The following is a 17,998-nucleotide window of genomic DNA, read 5'->3' on the forward strand; positions in this document are numbered from 1 at the left end:
TGGCCTCATAGCCACACCACCCTCATGTCTATTTATAAGTGCGTCTGCCATGAGGAAGAACCGGAGGCACACACTGCAGAGGGTTGGCAGGGCCAGGCAGCGACCCACTTTAAAAGGGGCGGGGCGATAGCCCACAATGCTGTACAGAAGCAATGAGAACTCCAATCCTGTGCCACCTCCGTCAGGAGCTGTAAACGTGGGCATAGCAATGGGGAATCCATGTGCCACACAGTATTCATTCTGTCAGGGTGTCTCATAGCTCAATCCACACTGCAAGGGGAAAGCCGTCTACGCTCTGCGCCCTACCCAAGTCAGTCAGTGCCTTTGTGCCAGACAGGTCAAACACCGCAATGGGAACTAAGTTTGCACCAACAGCATAGGTGGGTCCTAGGAAACCCAAGACATGAACCAAAAATTGATCTGAGCGGCCAAACATGGCAGACTTGCACCGCACCCACGACATAGGCCTCGGCCCACAGATTCAGCAATCCTAGGCTGGAAGCAGACTTTCACTGCACCCAGGACATAGGCCTCTGCACAAACCCTCAGCAATCGCGTGCCTACAGCGGACTCCTATGCTAGCGTAGCTGTGCACGTCTCATTAGCGCTGTATTGATCCTGTAGTTTGTCCCAATGCAGTGCCCCGGATAGTAGAGCTAATGTCAGATTAAATACAGCTGGGCTTTGGCCCACACTGCATGCCCCAGTCCGACCGGGGTTCTTTATAAGTAGACACAGGCAGGTACAACTTCGTGTGGACCGACAGCATGGGTGGGTCCCAGGAAGCCACCGGCGTTACATAAATAACTCCCATTGCATTGCCCAGCACAGCTGAGATAACGTCCGATTAAATGCAGGTGGGCTTCGGCCCACACTGCATGCCCCAGTCTGACCAGGGTTTTTAATACATAGACACAGGCAGGTACAAATCCCTAATGTGAAGTCCGTGTGGACCCAAAGCATGGGTGGCTCCCTGGAACCCACCGGCGGTACATAAATGTATCCCATTGCAGTGCCCTGGACAGCAGAGCTAACGTCAGATACAATACAGGTGGGCTTCGGCCCACAGTGCATGCCCCATTCAGACTGGTAATATGTACCTTAACAGTAACCGCGTTGGTGGAAAAGTGGTGGCGACTGCGGACCTAGTAGCGCGGTTTTATTTAGTTGGTTTTCGGAATGTGGCCAGGATTAAGTGGGCGGTGGTGGGGGGATGGTGGGGGGGGGGGCTCTCTTGTTGTGTCGTTAAAGGTGAAATTCTTGGACTGCCACCAGACGGACCAATGCAAAGGTATTTGCCAAGAATGTTTTCATTGTTGGAGGAGGAGGGGGATATTTTTGAGGCACTACGTGTCCTCTCCACGTGTCCATGGTTATATGCACCTTAACAGTAATCGCGTTGGTGGGAAATGGCCTCGCCACCATCATGTCTTTGGGAAGCCTCCGTTTCCACACCCCAGTGACATAGCATTAGCAGCGGTATAGGCAGAGCCCAGAATTAGTAACATTTCAGCGGTAGCATTAGGGACTGGCTCCAGTAACATATCACTAGCAGCATTATAGGGGGAGCACAGTATTAGTTCCATTTCAGTAGTACCGGTAGTAGCAGTCCAGACCGGCCCCAGTAACAATTCCGAAGCAGCAGTATAGGGGGAGCACAGTCTTAGTTCCATTTCAGTAATAGTAGCACTCAAGACAGGCCCCAGTAACAATTCCGAAGCAGCAGTATAGGGGGAGCGCAGTCTTAGTTCCATTTCAGTAGTAGTAGCAGTCAAGACAGGCCCCAGTAACATTCCCGTTGCAGCAGTTTAGGGAGATACCAGTCTCTTTCACATTTCAGCAGTTGCAGTATAGACAAGGCCCCAGTTACATTTATGTAGCAAAAGTGTAGGCCAACCCCACACATCTTGCTGTACCATGAGTGCAGGCGAAGCCCATAAAAATTACTAGGATTACACTGTAGGCGAGGGCCCAAAAAAATTGGTGTACCAACAGTACAAATGTACCTCAGAAAAATTGCCCATGTCCAACCAAGAGGGCAGGTGAAACCCATTAATCGCTTTGGTTACTGTGGCTTAATTTATAACTAGGCCTGGAGGCAGCCCAGTTAAAATAAAAATTGGTTCAGGTGCAAGTTTCAACGCTTTAATGAGAATTGAAACGTATAAACATTGTTTACAAAAGTAATATGACTCAGCCTTGTGGGCCTAAGAAAAATTGCCCGTTCGGCGTGATTACGTGAGGTTTCAGGAGGAGGAGCAGGAGGAGGAGGAGGAATATAATACACAGATTGATGAAGCTAAAAGGTCCCCGTTTTGGATGGTGATAGAGAACGATGCTTCCATCCGCGGGTGCAGCCTACGTATTGTTTAGGTACCGCGGCTGTCCGCTGGTGGAGAAGTGAAGTCTGGGGAAATCCAGGCTTTGTTCATCTTGATGAGTGTAAGCCTGTCGGCACTGTCAGTTGACAGGCGGGTACGCTTATCCGTGATGATTCCCCCAGCCGCACTAAACACCCTCTCTGACAAGATGCTAGCCGCAGGACAAGCAAGCACCTCCAGGGCATACAGCGCGAGTTCAGGCCACGTGTCCAGCTTCGACACCCAGTAGTTGTAGGGAGCAGAGGCGTCACGGAGGACGGTCGTGCGATCGGCTACGTACTCCCTCACCATCCTTTTACAGTGCTCCCGCCGACTCAGCCTTGACTGGGGAGCGGTGACACAGTCTTGCTGGGGAGCCATAAAGCTGTCAAAGGCCTTGGAGAGTGTTCCCCTGCCTGTGCTGTACATGTTGCCTGATCTCTGCTCCTCCCCTGCTACCTGGCCCTCGGAACTGCGCCTTCTGCCACTAGCGCTGTCGGATGGGAATTTTACCATCAGTTTGTCCGCCAGGGTCCTGTGGTATAGCATCACTCTCAAACCCCTTTCCTCTTCGGGTATGAGAGTGGAAAGGTTCTCCTTATACCGTGGGTCGAGCAGTGTGTACACCCAGTAATCCGTAGTGGCAAGAATGCATGTAACGCGAGGGTCACGAGAAAGGCATCCTAACATGAAGTCAGCCATGTGCCAGGTTACCTGTACAGAACACATGGCTGTCCTCACTAGGAAGATCACTTTCAGGATCCTCCTCCTCCTCCTCAGGCCATACACGCTGAAAGGATGACAGGCAAGCAGCATGGGTACCCTCAGCAGTGGGCCCGGCTGTCTCTTCCCCCTCCTCCTCATGCTCCTCCCCCTCCTCCTCAACGCGCTGAGATATAGACATGAGGGTGCTCTGACTATCCAGCAACATACTGTCTTCCCCCGCCTCCATTTCCGAGCGCAAAGCATCTGCCTTTATGCTTTGCAGGGAACTTCTCAACAGGCATAGCAGAGGAATGGTGATGCTAATGATTGCAGCATCGCTGCTCACCATCTGGGTAGACTCCTCAAAGTTTCCAAGGACCTGGCAGATGTCTGCCAACCAGGCCCACTCTTCTGTAAAGAATTGAGGAGGCTGACTCCCACTACGCGCGCCCATGTTGGAGTTGGTATTCCACTATAGCTCTACGCTGCTCATAGAGCCTGGCCAACATGTGGAGCATAGAGTTCCACCGTGTGGGCACGTTGCACAGCAGTCGGTGCACTGGCAGATTAAACCGATGTTGCAGGGTCCGCAGTGTGGCAGCGTCCGTGTTGGACTTGCGGAAATGTGCGCTGAGCCGGCGCACCTTTCCGAGCAGGTCTGACAAGCGTGGGTAGCTTTTCAGAAAGCGCTGAACCACCAAATTAAAGACGTGGGCCAGGCATGGCACATGCGCGAGGCTGCCGAGCTGCAGAGCCGCCACCAGGTTACGGCCGTTGTCACACACGACCATGCCCGGTTGGAGGCTCAGCGGCGCAAGCCAGCGGTCGGTCTGCTCTGTCAGACCCTGCAGCAGTTCGTGGGCCATGTGCCTCTTCTCTCCTAAGCTGAGTAGTTTCAGCACGGCCTGCTGACGCTTGCCCACCGCTGTGCTTCTACGCCACGTGACACCGACTGCTGGCAACGTGCTGCTGACACATCTTGATTGCAAGACAGAGGTTGCGTAGGAGGAGGAGGAGGAGGGTGGTTTAGTGGAGGAAGCATACACCGCCGCAGATACCAGCACCAAGCTGGGGCCCGCAATTCTGGGGGTGGGTAGGACGTGAGCGGTCCCAGGCTCTGACTCTGTCCCAGCCTCCACTAAATTCACCCAATGTGCCGTCAGGGAGATATAGTGGCCCTGCCCGCCTGTGCTTGTCCACGTGTCCGTTGTTAAGTGGACCTTGCCAGTAACTGCGTTGGTGAGGGCGCGTACAATGTTGCCGGAGACGTGGTCGTGCAGGGCTGGGACGGCACATCGGGAAAAGTAGTGGCGACTGGGAACCGAGTAGCGCGGGGCCGCCGCCGCCATCATGTTTTTGAGAGCCTCCGTTTCCACAAGCCTATACGGCAGCATCTCCCGGCTGATCAATTTGGCTATGTGCACGTTTAACGCTTGAGCGTGCGGGTGCGTGGCGGCGTACTTGCGCTTGCACTCAAACAGTTGCGCTAGCGACGGCTGGACGGAGCGCTGAGAGACATTGCTGGATGGGGCTGAGGACAGCGGAGGTGAGCGTGTGGGTGTCCGGTGAGGGGGGTTGGATCTCAGTGGCAGGTTGGGGCACAGGGGGAGAGGCAGTGGTGCAAACCGGAGGCGGTGAACGGCCTTCGTCCCACCTTGTGGGGTGCTTGGCCATCATATGCCTGCGTATGCTGGTGGTGGTGAGGCTGGTGGTGGTGGCTCCCCGGCTGATCTTCGCGCGACAAACCTTGCACACCACAGTTCATCGGTCGTCTGCACTCTCAGTGAAAAACTGCCACACCTTTGAGCACCTCGGCCTCTGCAGGGTGGCATGGCGCGAGGGGGCGCTTTAAGGAAACAGTTGGTGGATTATTCGGTCTGGTCCTGCCTCTACCCCTGGCCACCGCACTGCCTCTTCCAACCTGCCCTGCTGCTGCACTTGCCTCCCCCTCTGAAGACCTGTCCTCAGTAGGCTTAGCAAACCAGGTGGGGTCAGTCACCCCATCGTCCAGCTGCTCTTCCTCCAAATCCTCTGTGCGCTCCTCCCTCTGACTTACTGCCCTTACTACTACCTCACTGATCGTCCTCCTCACCCACTGAAAGCTCTTGAGACAATTGCCGGAAGTCCCCAGCCTCATCTTCCGGACCCAGAGAACTTTCAAAAGGTTGGGCATCAATCACGACAAACTCCTGGGAGAGGAACCATTGCTGCCCAATCTCGGCAGGGGCCTGAGAACAGTTCCTGGGAGTCTGCCTGCTCCTCAGAATGTGTCATTTTCATGGAGTGAGGAGGCTGGGAGGAAGGAGGAGCAGCAGCCAGAGGATTCAGAGTTGCAGCTGTGGACGGCGTCGAAGACTGGGTGGTCGATAGATTGCTGGATGCACTTTCTGCCATCCACGACAGGACCTGCTCACACTGCTCAGTTTCTAATAAAGGTCTACTGCGTGGACCCATTAATTGTGAGATGAATCTGGGGACCCCAGAAACTTGCCTCTCTCCTAATCCCGCAGCATTCGGCTGTGATACACCTGGATCAGGAGTTCGGCCTGTGCCCACACCCTGACTTGGGCCTCCGCGTCCTCGCCCCCGTCCACGTCCTCTAGGCCTACCCCTACCCCTCATCATGGTGTATTACGAGATTAGCAGAAACAGAACGCTGTAATTAAATGTGCCTCTCATTGGCCTGTGGTTGGAGGCTGACTTCGCGTACGGAAAGCACAGCAGAGCCAGGAAACAATTATGCGCAAGGCTGGGTATTAATCACCGACTACTCCCCCCAGCAGAGACGCAGTAAACTGAAGACAGTGACAGGCAGGCCAAATATAGTATATTTTTAAACTTTTTGGGAAAAAGCCCACTGCCTCTGATATACACTGTATTTCGATTTCCCTGTTGGAGGCTGACTTCGCGTACGGAACGCACAGCAGAGCCAGGAAACAATTATGCGCAAGGCTGGGTATTAATCACCGACTACTCCCCCCAGCAGAGACGCAGTAAACTGAAGACCGTGACAGGCAGGCCAAATATAGTATATTTTTAAACTTTTTGGGAAAAAGCCCACTGCCTCTGATATACACTGTATTTCGATTTCCCTGTTGGAGGCTGACTTCGCGTACGGAAGGCACAGCAGAGCCAGGAAACAATTATGCGCAAGCCTGGGTATTAATCACCGACTACTCCCCCCAGCAGACACTCAGTAAACTGAAGACAGTGATAGGCAGGCCAAATATAATATATTTTTAAACTTTTTGGGAAAAAGCCCACTGCCTCTGATATACACTGTATTTCGATTTCCCTGTTGGAGGCTGACTTCGCGTACGGAACACACAGCAGAGCCAGGAAACAATTATGCGCAAGCCTGGGTATTAATCACCGACTACTCCCCCCAGCAGACACTCAGTAAACTGAAGACAGTGACAGGCAGACCAAATATAGTATATTTTTAAACTTTTTGGGAAAAAGCCCACTGCCTCTGATATACACTGTATTTCGATTTCCCTGTTGGAGGCTGACTTCGCGTACGGAACGCACAGCAGAGCCAGGAAACAATTATGCGCAAGGCTGGGTATTAATCACCGACTACTCCCCCCAGCAGACACTCAGTAAACTGAAGACAGTGATAGGCAGGCCAAATATAGTATATTTTTAAACTTTTTGGGAAAAAGCCCACTGCCTCTGATATACACTGTATTTCGATTTCCCTGTTGGAGGCTGACTTCGCGTACGGAACGCACAGCAGAGCCAGGAAACAATTATGCGCAAGCCTGGGTATTAATCACCGACTACTCCCCCCAGCAGACACTCAGTAAACTGAAGACAGTGATAGGCAGGCCAAATATAGTATATTTTTAAACTTTTTGGGAAAAAGCCCACTGCCTCTGATATACACTGTATTTCGATTTCCCTGTTGGAGGCTGACTTCGCGTACGGAACACACAGCAGAGCCAGGAAACAATTATGCGCAAGCCTGGGTATTAATCACCGACTACTCCCCCCAGCAGACACTCAGTAAACTGAAGACAGTGATAGGCAGGCCAAATATAGTATATTTTTAAACTTTTTGGGAAAAAGCCCACTGCCTCTGATATACACTGTATTTCGATTTCCCTGTTGGAGGCTGACTTCGCGTACGGAACGCACAGCAGAGCCAGGAAACAATTATGCGCAAGCCTGGGTATTAATCACCGACTACTCCCCCCAGCAGACACTCAGTAAACTGAAGACAGTGATAGGCAGGCCAAATATAGTATATTTTTAAACTTTTTGGGAAAAAGCCCACTGCCTCTGATATACACTGTATTTCGATTTCCCTGTTGGAGGCTGACTTCGCGTACGGAACGCACAGCAGAGCCAGGAAACAATTATGCGCAAGCCTGGGTATTAATCACCGACTACTCCCCCCAGCAGACACTCAGTAAACTGAAGACAGTGATAGGCAGGCCAAATATAGTATATTTTTAAACTTTTTGGGAAAAAGCCCACTGCCTCTGATATACACTGTATTTCGATTTCCCTGTTGGAGGCTGACTTCGCGTACGGAACACACAGCAGAGCCAGGAAACAATTATGCGCAAGCCTGGGTATTAATCACCGACTACTCCCCCCAGCAGACACTCAGTAAACTGAAGACAGTGACAGGCAGACCAAATATAGTATATTTTTAAACTTTTTGGGAAAAAGCCCACTGCCTCTGATATACACTGTATTTCGATTTCCCTGTTGGAGGCTGACTTCGCGTACGGAACGCACAGCAGAGCCAGGAAACAATTATGCGCAAGGCTGGGTATTAATCACCGACTACTCCACCCAGCAGAGATGCAGTAAACTGAAGACAGTGACAGGCAGGCCAAATATAGTATATTTTTAAACTTTTTGGGAAAAAGCCCACTGCCTCTGATATACACTGTATTTCGATTTCCCTGTTGGAGGCTGACTTTGCGTACGGAACGCACAGCAGAGCCAGGAAACAATTATGCGCAAGGCTGGGTATTAATCACCGACTACTCCACCCAGCAGAGATGCAGTAAACTGAAGACAGTGACAGGCAGGCCAAATATAGTATATTTTTAAACTTTTTGGGAAAAAGCCCACTGCCTCTGATATACACTGTATTTCGATTTCCCTGTTGGAGGCTGACTTCGCGTACGGAACGCACAGCAGAGCCAGGAAACAATTATGCGCAAGGCTGGGTATTAATCAGCGACTACTACCCCCAGCAGACACGCAGTAAACTGAAGACAGTCACAGGCAGGCCAAATATAGTATATTTTTACACTTTTTGGGAAAAAGCCCACTGCCTATATAGCCAGTATACCTCTTTCCCTGCCTCACCAGTACTGCCCCTATACCCTGTAAAATGACTGCAGACTGAGGACGCTATGGTCTGCACGCCCGATATACAAAAAAAAATAAAATTGTGCAACACTGCTAAAAGCAGCCTCAACAGTACTGCACACGGTCAGATGTGTCCCTAAGAAGGACCGTTGGGGTTCTTGAAGACGAATATAACACCTAACACTCTCCCTATAGCAGCTACAGCAAGACAGCACTTTCCCTCATCTCTGTCAGCATGCATCTGTGGCGAGCCGTTGGCGGGGCAGATTTAAATATTCGGGTGTCATCTGATCTCCCCAGCCACTCACTGCAGAGGGGTGGGATAGGGCTGGAATGTCACAGGAGGAAGTTGTAATGCCTTCCCTGTGTTTCTATTGGCCAGAAAAGCGCGCAAATTTCTCAGTGAACGAAATGTAATGGAGTCGAGCATTGCGTGGTGCTCGTCTCGAGTAACGAGCATCTCGAACACGCTAATACTCGAACAAGTATCAAGCTCGGATGAGTACGCTCGCTCATCTCTAGTGCTACATCATACTGCAGAAGCGATCAAACCATCGCAAGTTTGATTATCGAGTACCGCATTATTTATATTATTTATCCCACAGGGTGAACAAAGTCAGAAAAAAAAAAACGACAAAATTATGCTTTTTGGTCACCCTATGTTCAAGAAAAATAATAGATCTAAAAGCCATATGTACTCCAAAATGGTACCAATAGAAACTACAGGACATCTTGCAAAACATGAGCCGTAGCACAACTACATTTGTCAGAAGATGGTGGCAGAAAATATTTATATTTTTTTTCCAAAGATATTTTAGATTTTAAATGTAGTTTGGCAAAAAAATATATATATATTTAAATTTTGGTATCATAGTTATTGTACTGACTCATGGAGGAAAGTTGTCCTGTCATTTTTGTTGTAGTGTATACACCGCAGGAACACCACCACCTTCCTTCCCCCAAAAGAAGGCAATACTTGGGTGTTTTTTTCCATTTCACTCCCCTTAGGGCTTCTACCCACTAGTGGGTTTTTTTTTTAAACGCTATGATATAGCTGCGTTTTTTTCAATGGAACTTTCTAATGTTAAAATCGCATCGCACGAAAATTGCAAGTTTGTGCTTTTGCTAGTGGGTAAAAATCCTTAGAGTTTTAAAAAGGTTTTTCAGTACATTCTATGGTACATTGAATAGTACCATTGAAAAATATACAACTTGTGCCACACAAAAAAAACCCTAAGATAGCTATGTTGAGGGATTAAAAGAAAAACTTATAATTTATTAAAAGTGGAAAAAAGGGCCGCGTCCTTAAGGCTAATTTCACACGGACAAGTGCTATATTGGGGCATGAAACATGGCTTAAAGGGGTTGTCTCGTGAAATCAAGTGGGGTTCAGCACTTCTGTATGGCCATATTAATGCACTTTGTAATATACATCGTGCATTAATTATGAGCCATACAGAAGTTATTCACTTACCTGCTCCGTTGCTAGCGTCCCCGTCGCCATGGTGCCGTCTAAATTCGCTGTCTTCTGGCGTTTTTAGACGCGCTTGCGCAGTCCGGTCTTCTCCCTGGTGGATGGGGCCGCTCGTGCCGGAGAGCTGGTCCTCGTAGCTCCGCCCCGTCACGTGTGCCAATTCCAGCCAATCAGGAGGCTGGAATCGGCAATGGACTGCACAGAGCCCACGGTGCACCATGGGAGAAGACCCGCGGTGCATCATGGGTGAAGATCCCGGCGGCCATCTTGGTAAAGGAAGCAAGAAGTCGCCGCAGCGCGGGGATTCGGATAAGTAATAAACTTTTTTTTTTTTTTTAAACCCATCCCTTGGGTTTGTCTCGCGCCGAACGGGGGGCCTATTGAATAAAAAAAAAACCCGTTTTGGCGTGAGACAACCCCTTTAATATCGCACTTGCCATCATACCATTTCCCTGTGGATGTAAGGTGTTTTTGTATCAAAACCGCCTCCCATCATTCCGGGGAAGTAGCGATCCTCCGCCGCGGAGTGTTGAGACCTAGACCTAGGGGTTAATTGCAATTATATCTACGCTTCTTTATTCTACTACAAATTTTGAATCCGCACTCAAAATTCTGTAAGAAATACATTTTTTCCAGAAAAAAAAAAACATTTTTGTTGTAACACAGCGATCGGTTCCATTGATCTGAATGTGGATGTTCTGGTCCCAATAATTACTAGAATATATCATAAAAACTAATAATGATTAGCCTTCATGGAGTTCTGTCCGAGGAATAACTTAAGCCTCCTGAGCCGCAATACAAAGCCTGTAATGGGGCCTCGATCTACTTCAAACATCAAGGCCTGTGTGTGACTTCTACCTCTGTGCACCCCTATAATTATGCCCCTGAGTGCTATAAACAGTATATACTCTGCCTGCACTAATGGGCTTATATACTGCAGTGTCCTATAATCTATCATTTACAGTAGATGGTATTTTAGCCCATGTCTGACAGGCACATAAACTTGACTTTGCAGCAGATAATGTTTCATGATCTTATTTTTTTTATTTATTTTTTTTACAGGAAATGACCAAAACCAGTTGGTGGTGACTCAACAAGAAATGGTCAAAGCAGAATCTGGAGGGTCGGTGAACATCTCCTGTTCATCTATGGCTCTGTATCCCGTGTACTCCGTGGAGTGGACCCTAGGGTGCAATCTTACTACATCACTCACAGATCTACCATATTTCCAATATAGGGTAAAACTCTTCACCACAGACCCTGTCCAGGCACCACAGAGCCCACAAGTACCGACCTATGAGATCAAGGCTACACTCACTATCATCAACCTGACAGAGAACGACTCAGGAAGGTTCTGCTGCCATGTAATGTTAGGTGGAGGCAAGAAAGGAACTGGTAATGGAACAAGACTGGAGGTCGCTCCAAGATCATGCCCTGCAGGTATTTTATACTAATACCATAAGTCCTTTTTTATTGTAACGTTCATTGCATTGTAAGTATGCCCGTGCCTTAGAATTCTAGCAAATAAGAAATATGGAAAAATACCTCTGCGGCACCACATATTGGATGGCAGCATTCCTCTGGGCTTCCCCACACTTTGTGATTTTTGTATGTTAAAAAAAACAAAAGCACAAACTTGCAGTAGGGTTCTGGCTTAGCTCATGAGAGGCCTGCGACGTTGGTGAGGAGGGGTGTCGTGTCTCCTTAAGGAGAGCACCCAAATAGTGTGGAGAAACCTAGGGGGGGCCTAGCATGGCCTTATAAGTCTCCTTACTCATCTTTTAGGTGTCCCCACACCCCTTCTGGGTGCTCTCCTTGGGGAGGGACTATACCATCCCCTGACCCCCTCACCCTTTAGGTGTCTATACACACCTTTTGGGTGCGCTCCTTAAGGAGACATGACAGATAAGAGGAAGGGTGGAAAAAAATCACTCCTGATCCCAAGTGGTGCCAACAAGTTGCACCAAACTTCAAGTAATCATTTTGTACGCATTTATAGAACCTGTGTGTTATTTTCCTTCAAGAATGCATGTAAGGCTCTCACTTAACTGCTCTTACTGGAAAGAAGTCTTTTACACGAAATTCACATTTTCCTTATGTTGGAGAGGGTCTATTTCATCCTGCTAGATTTGCCGTGGGCCAGTTTTATATGTATGTACATTGATCTTGTCCACTCTTAAAAGGGTCATTAATCGTGTCGATGGGAGGTTGTATTAAAGGGTCTCTATTTCTGGCCCCCCTGTGGTCAGCTTTATTTTGCTTGTTCAATAACATCGCCCATAGGCCTGTGTCACACAAGCATATTTGCATTGCGTCTTTGCTGAATGAGAGTTGCGTATTTGTGCTCGCAAGTGCAGTTTTTACTGTATTTTTTGTGCACGCAAAAAAGCTTGCAGTATTACTTTTAGTCATTGAAATGGCCAATTAGTTTAATGAGTTCAATTTGTGTTCTTTTCATGAGTAAGGCCTTAGTCAGACGGACATTTTTTTGCACGATTTGCGCATGCGTCCGGCGATTTTTTAAAACCATTGCTTTGCAATGGTATCGGACACATGAGCGCTTTTTATGCGCTCGTCCGATAAATTATAGAACAGAAATCGCAGATCGCACCTATCTGCGATCTGCAATTCCTGTTCTCTTCTCTATATGCGCTCAATGGGGCCGGCGGCAGCAGCGCCGACCCCATTGAGAACATATAGAAGACAAATCATTCTTCTCTGCCACAGCAGTAACAGCTGTGGCAGAGAAGAACGATGTTTGCCCATTGAATTCAATGGAGCCAGCAATACAGCTAGCTCCATTGAAAGCAATGGGCTGCCGGCGTGCGCGGCATGAATTGTCGGGAAGGGCTTAAATATATAAGCCCTTCCCTGCAATTCATCCAGAAAAGTGTTAAAATAAAAAAAATATACATACTCACCTGCTCCCGGCAGCCGGAGTTCCGCGCGGCCGGCCTGCAGTGGGTGTGAAGGGGGTGTGAGTCAGACCTGCCCCCTGATTGGCTCACCGCTGTATTGCAGGCTCCATTGAATGCAAGGCGCTGGACAGCTCCGGCCCGTTTCTAATGAAACGCGGCTAGGAGCAGATTTTCGGGCGATTTTCGGGCACCGGTCACGTGATTTGCGGATGCGCATCCGTCATGCGATCCGCTAATCGCGCGAAAAAATGCCCGTCTGACTAAGGCCTAAATGCGCAGGAAAATAGAGCGTGCGTGTACTGTATTTTTTTTTCGCGACTGAATTGTGCACGCTAAATAGATGCATGTGATCAAAGCAATTGACAATAATTTGTTCTATTTTCTGCATATTTGCGGCACAGGCCTTATGTTTGTATACTGTTTGAATGAAGATAAAATGTTGATATGTCCTCATATGTTAAAAGACAAGAGATAATCATTACCCGGGGTGTACTTACTTTCACGTCAGTCTACTAAATAAAACTTTGATATATGCCTTATTACAGAGGAAAGTCCCTATAAGAATTCTCAGCATTTATCTGTCATTTCTATTTTATGTTTTTTAGGTCAAAAAGATCAGGGAAGTTTGCCGAAATTGTATATTCTGTATGCTGTTGTGGGGGCTGAAGCATGCATCATATTAATCCTGATTGCTGTGGTCATGAGGTACCGCCCCCGAGGTTAGTATGAATGTGCCCATAAGGAAACAGCTTGGGACAATAATGCATGGGAGCCTTCTGAAAGTCCCCAGGATTGCCATTGCAGATTGCGATATTATCCCCTTAACGACCAGCCCATAGTGTTTTTACGTCCTCCCGAAGTGGGCTTTATTCTCTGAGGACGTAAAAACACGTCTCCTGCAGAGAATAAAGCCCCTCGGGCTATGGACGTGACAGCTCCATGCTGTCAGTGTCCGCAGGTAGCCGACAGCATGGAGCTGTCATCCTGGGCTGCGGGGACCCCGTCCCCCGGCAATGCGATCAGCGCTATCCAATGGATAGTGCCGATCGCAAAAAAGTAAATAAAAGTTTGAAAAAAGTTAAAGATTCAGCTGCCCTGAATCATCAGGGCAGCTGAAATTACTCACCGAGGTCCGCCGCACTGCTCCCCGCTCTCCTGGTCCTCCGGGTCCCGAAGCTGGTGTTCTGCGCATGCGCGCCAGGCGGCATTACGTCAGCCACATGCGCAGAAGGCCTGGCGGCCCGGGAATTTTACAATCTACTGGCTCCCACCTCCTCTAGGTAGCCGGGAGGCAGGAGATGTCAGCGGGAACCGCGGTGAGCGGTCCCCGGTACCGCGATCGCCGTTATACAATGGATAACGGCGATCGCGGAAAAGTGGAGAAAAAAGTTAAAAAAAGAAAAGCTTCACCTCCCCTCATGGATCGGAACCATGAGGGAAGGTGAAAATACTCACCCCCCTTCCTCCGTGTCCTCCGGCCGGTGTCGGGACCATCCGCTGGCTTCTGCGCATGCGCCGATGTGGCGCGCATGCGCAGAAGGCCGGCGAGCCCGGCAAATTCAAAATCTCCCTGCACCCGGCTGTCACAGATAGCCGAGTGCAGGGAGATATGACTGGGGACCGCTGTATGCGGTTTCCAGTCATATGATCACCGTTATCCATCGGATAACGGTGATCATATAAAGTTAAAAAGTAAAAAAAAAAGTTAAAAGTTAAAAAAACTTTAAAAAGTTAAAGTTTCATCTCCCCTTAAGGGGGGATGAAATTACATACCCAAGGTCCCGGATTTGTTCCCTGGTGGGATGTTGATCCGTGGACCTTACCCCAGCTTCTGCGCATGCACCCGTCAGCATGATGGCGGATGCATGCGCAAAAGTAAAAGATTGCCCAAGAAATTTAAAATCTCCCTGCTGCTGGCTACCAAAGGTAGCCAAGAGCCTGGAGATGTCACGGGGAGCCGCGGTATGCGGTTACTGGTCACGTGATCGCCGTTATCCAATGCATAATGGCAATCACGTAAAAGTTCTTTAAAAAGTGGAAGTTTCATCTCCCCTCACCGATGCGATCGGTGAGAGGAGATGAAACATCTTCTCGGAGGCTTCCGCATTTGAATCCAGATGCGATTATCCTCCATGGACCCTTCCAGCTGCTGCGCATGCGCCCGCTGGCAAAATGCCGGACACATTCGCAGGAGCCCAGGAAATTTCAAATCTCCTTGCTCCCAGCGACCAACGGTCGCTGAGTGCTTGGAGCAGTGACCGGTGGCCTCGTTGAGCGGTCCCCGGTCACGTGATAAATTAACGATATAACATTAGGCCGGTTACGCATGACCGGAGAGGAATTATGGGTTCTGCATGCGCTTGATCAGCGGTAATCCACAGATCAATCGCATGCATTGGATTACACAATTCCCCCCAATTAGCGGATCGGAATTGCGTAATCCACTCACAGAACACAGCATGTTATATTTTACAGCAGATATCCGCGACCTAGAGCCTATTGTGCTCTATGACCGCGGATATACTTGCAGCCCATATGCAAACACATTGTGAACGGGCTGCGGGGAACCCGGGTCATCTCTAAGCGACAGCGCGGGAAATATAAACAAAAAACGGTGTACTGCGCATGACCGCCTGTGTGAATAGGCAGTTATGCGTAGTACATTACGTGGCCGTACGCAGGGTCACAGCTGGAATCCGCTGCAGGCCTCCGTAAGCGGATTCTGCATACAGCCGTGAGAGCCTGGCATTATTTAGATCGCTACCTGTAATCCGTAATTTACAAGAAGCCCCGGGAACGCTCGTCTTCATGTAGTTCCAGGAGCAGCTTGTTGAGCGCCTTCTATTTGAGACCGCTGCACCGCAGCAAGATTACAAAAGCCTCACCGCGCCACTTTTTACACCCCATCCCCGCCGCTGAGGTCACGAAATACCCCCAAAAAAATGACAGAATTACCAAAAAAAAGAAAATCGTAATTTTTTTCCTTCTGCTCGACTTAGATTCATTCAAAAATCAAGAAGTCAAAAAAGGCATCGTACCCTTAGATAAATTCGTTAAGGGGTCTACTTTTCAAAATGGGGTCACTTGTGGGGGTTCTCTATCGTTTTGGTCACTCAATGGCTCTACAAGTGTGCAATAGGGCCTAAATCTCCTTCAAGCAAAATTTCTGTTCCGAAAGTCACCGGTTGCTCCTTTCATTTTGGGCCCCATTGTGCATACAGACGTAATACTAAGGCCACAATGGGTATGTTTCTGAGCACGGGACAAACAGGGGTATCCATTCTGGGGTGCAAATCCTCATTTTCATGTGTATTATAGAAAAAAGTCCTGTCTTTGAAATAACATATTTGCAAAAATATGAAATTTTAGTTTTTCTCTTCTAAATTGCATTGACTCCTGAAAATGAATATTCAGTGAATACGTTAAGGGGTGTAGTTTTTAAAATGGGGTCACTTGTGGGGGTATCTATCATTTTGACTCCTATGAGCCTTTCCAATCTTGGCTTGGTGTAGGAAAACAAAGTGTTCCTCAAAATGCTGAAAAGTAATGTTAAATTTGTACGTCTCCTAAATGGTTAAAAAAAACGAAAGTTTTTCCAATATGCGCCCAAAATAAAGTAAACGGATGGAAATATATATCTTAGCAAAAATGTCTATATTATGTTTGCACATATTTGAGATATTGCAGTTGGAAATGTGAAAAAATGATGATTTTTTCAAAATTTTCCCAATTTTGGCGCTTTTAATAAATAAACACAAATTCTATCGTTTTTTTTTTCCGCCTAAATGAAGTACAACATGTGGCGAAAAAACAATGTTAGAATCGCTTGGATATGCAAAACGTTTCTGGTGTTTTTCCATGTTAAAGTGACACATGTCAGATTTGCAAAATTTGGCCTGGTCATTAAGGTGCAAACAGGCTTGGTCACTAAGGGGTTATGAAATACTTAATACAAGTTTAAGGCCTCATGTCCACGGGGAAAATCAGATCCGTTGCAGATTCTACATGGAGAATCTGCAGCGGGTCCCTCCTGCCCCGCGGACATGAGCGCCGAAAATAGAAATTTAAAAGCATTTACCTTTCCGTAGCGGGCGGCGAAGGTCAGCTGTTCCTCACGGCCGGATCTTCATTTTCGGCCGGCGGATGAATTCCTGACGCCGGCGGCACGTCGCCGGCACGTCGTCGACGTGCCGCGCGCATGCGCCGGGCACATCCGCCGAGCCGAAGCAAGGGAGATGCGGCCGTGAGGAAGAGCAGAGCTTCGCGGCCCGCTGCGGGTGAGTAAATGCTTTTAATTCCTATTTTAGGTCTCCCGCGGATCCGGACGGCTTCCATAGGCTTCAATAGAAGCCCGCGGGAGCCGTCCCCGCGGGAGACCCGCATGAAAATGGAGCATGGTCCAGATTTTTTCATGCTCCATTTTTTTTTAAATGCCTTTTATTGACGATCCGCGGGTATTTATGTACCCGCGGGTGGTCAATGCATCCCTATGGGGTGCGGATCCGCGCGCGGGAGATCCGCTGCGGATTTTAAATCACATTTTGCCCGTGGACATGAGCCCTAAGTCCCCTATGGGAAGTAAAAAGAAAAATATTAAAATCAGCTTTAAAAATGTTTTGTTAATTATTAAACAAAAATCAAAAGCAAGAAAAGCTAAAGAAAAAACAAAACACCCTTTTCCCATATTTATAATAAAAACAACCAAAAACATATTTGGTATCGCTGTGTTCATAAAAGTCCAATCTATCAAAGTAACGCATTATCTATCCCTCATGGTGAATGTTGTCAGAAAAAAAATGCACAAACGCCACAATTACATTTTTTTCTTGAAGACGAGGTGACCAAAAAAGTGCAAGAATAAGTGAACAAAAATATATGTATTCCAAAATTATACCAATAGTAACTAAAGAACATCCCACAAAAAACGAGCCTTCACACAACTATTTTGATGGAAAAAAATAACATTTATGGCGGCAGAATATAAATTTTTGGTATCGTAGTAATCATACAGACCCAAAGAATAAAGTTATCATGTCATTTTTGCTACGTCGTAAAAACAAGCCCCCCAAGAGATGGTGGAATTGCGCTTTTTTTTTCCATTTCACTTTACTTAGAATACTTTTTAAAGTTTTTCAGTACATGATATGGTACATTACATAGTACCATTAAAAAGATAGAACTTGTTCCACAAAAACAAGCCCACAGGC

At 48.0% G+C, this 17,998-nt stretch overlaps 1 protein-coding gene across 1 annotated transcript in view; it reads left to right on the forward strand.

Moving 5' to 3' along the window:
- The window catches only part of LOC136579796 (uncharacterized), a 54,953-nt gene that overhangs the window by 24,742 nt on the left and 12,213 nt on the right, over window positions 1–17,998 (forward strand). Inside the window, exons 2-3 of the mRNA XM_066579853.1 lie at window positions 10,936–11,313; window positions 13,397–13,510. Coding sequence (XP_066435950.1) covers window positions 10,936–11,313; window positions 13,397–13,510 — 492 coding nt within the window. The remainder of the gene's footprint in view (window positions 1–10,935; window positions 11,314–13,396; window positions 13,511–17,998) is intronic.

The sequence above is a fragment of the Eleutherodactylus coqui genome, chromosome 10, assembly GCF_035609145.1.
Source record: "Eleutherodactylus coqui strain aEleCoq1 chromosome 10, aEleCoq1.hap1, whole genome shotgun sequence".
Taxonomy (NCBI): domain Eukaryota; kingdom Metazoa; phylum Chordata; class Amphibia; order Anura; family Eleutherodactylidae; genus Eleutherodactylus; species Eleutherodactylus coqui.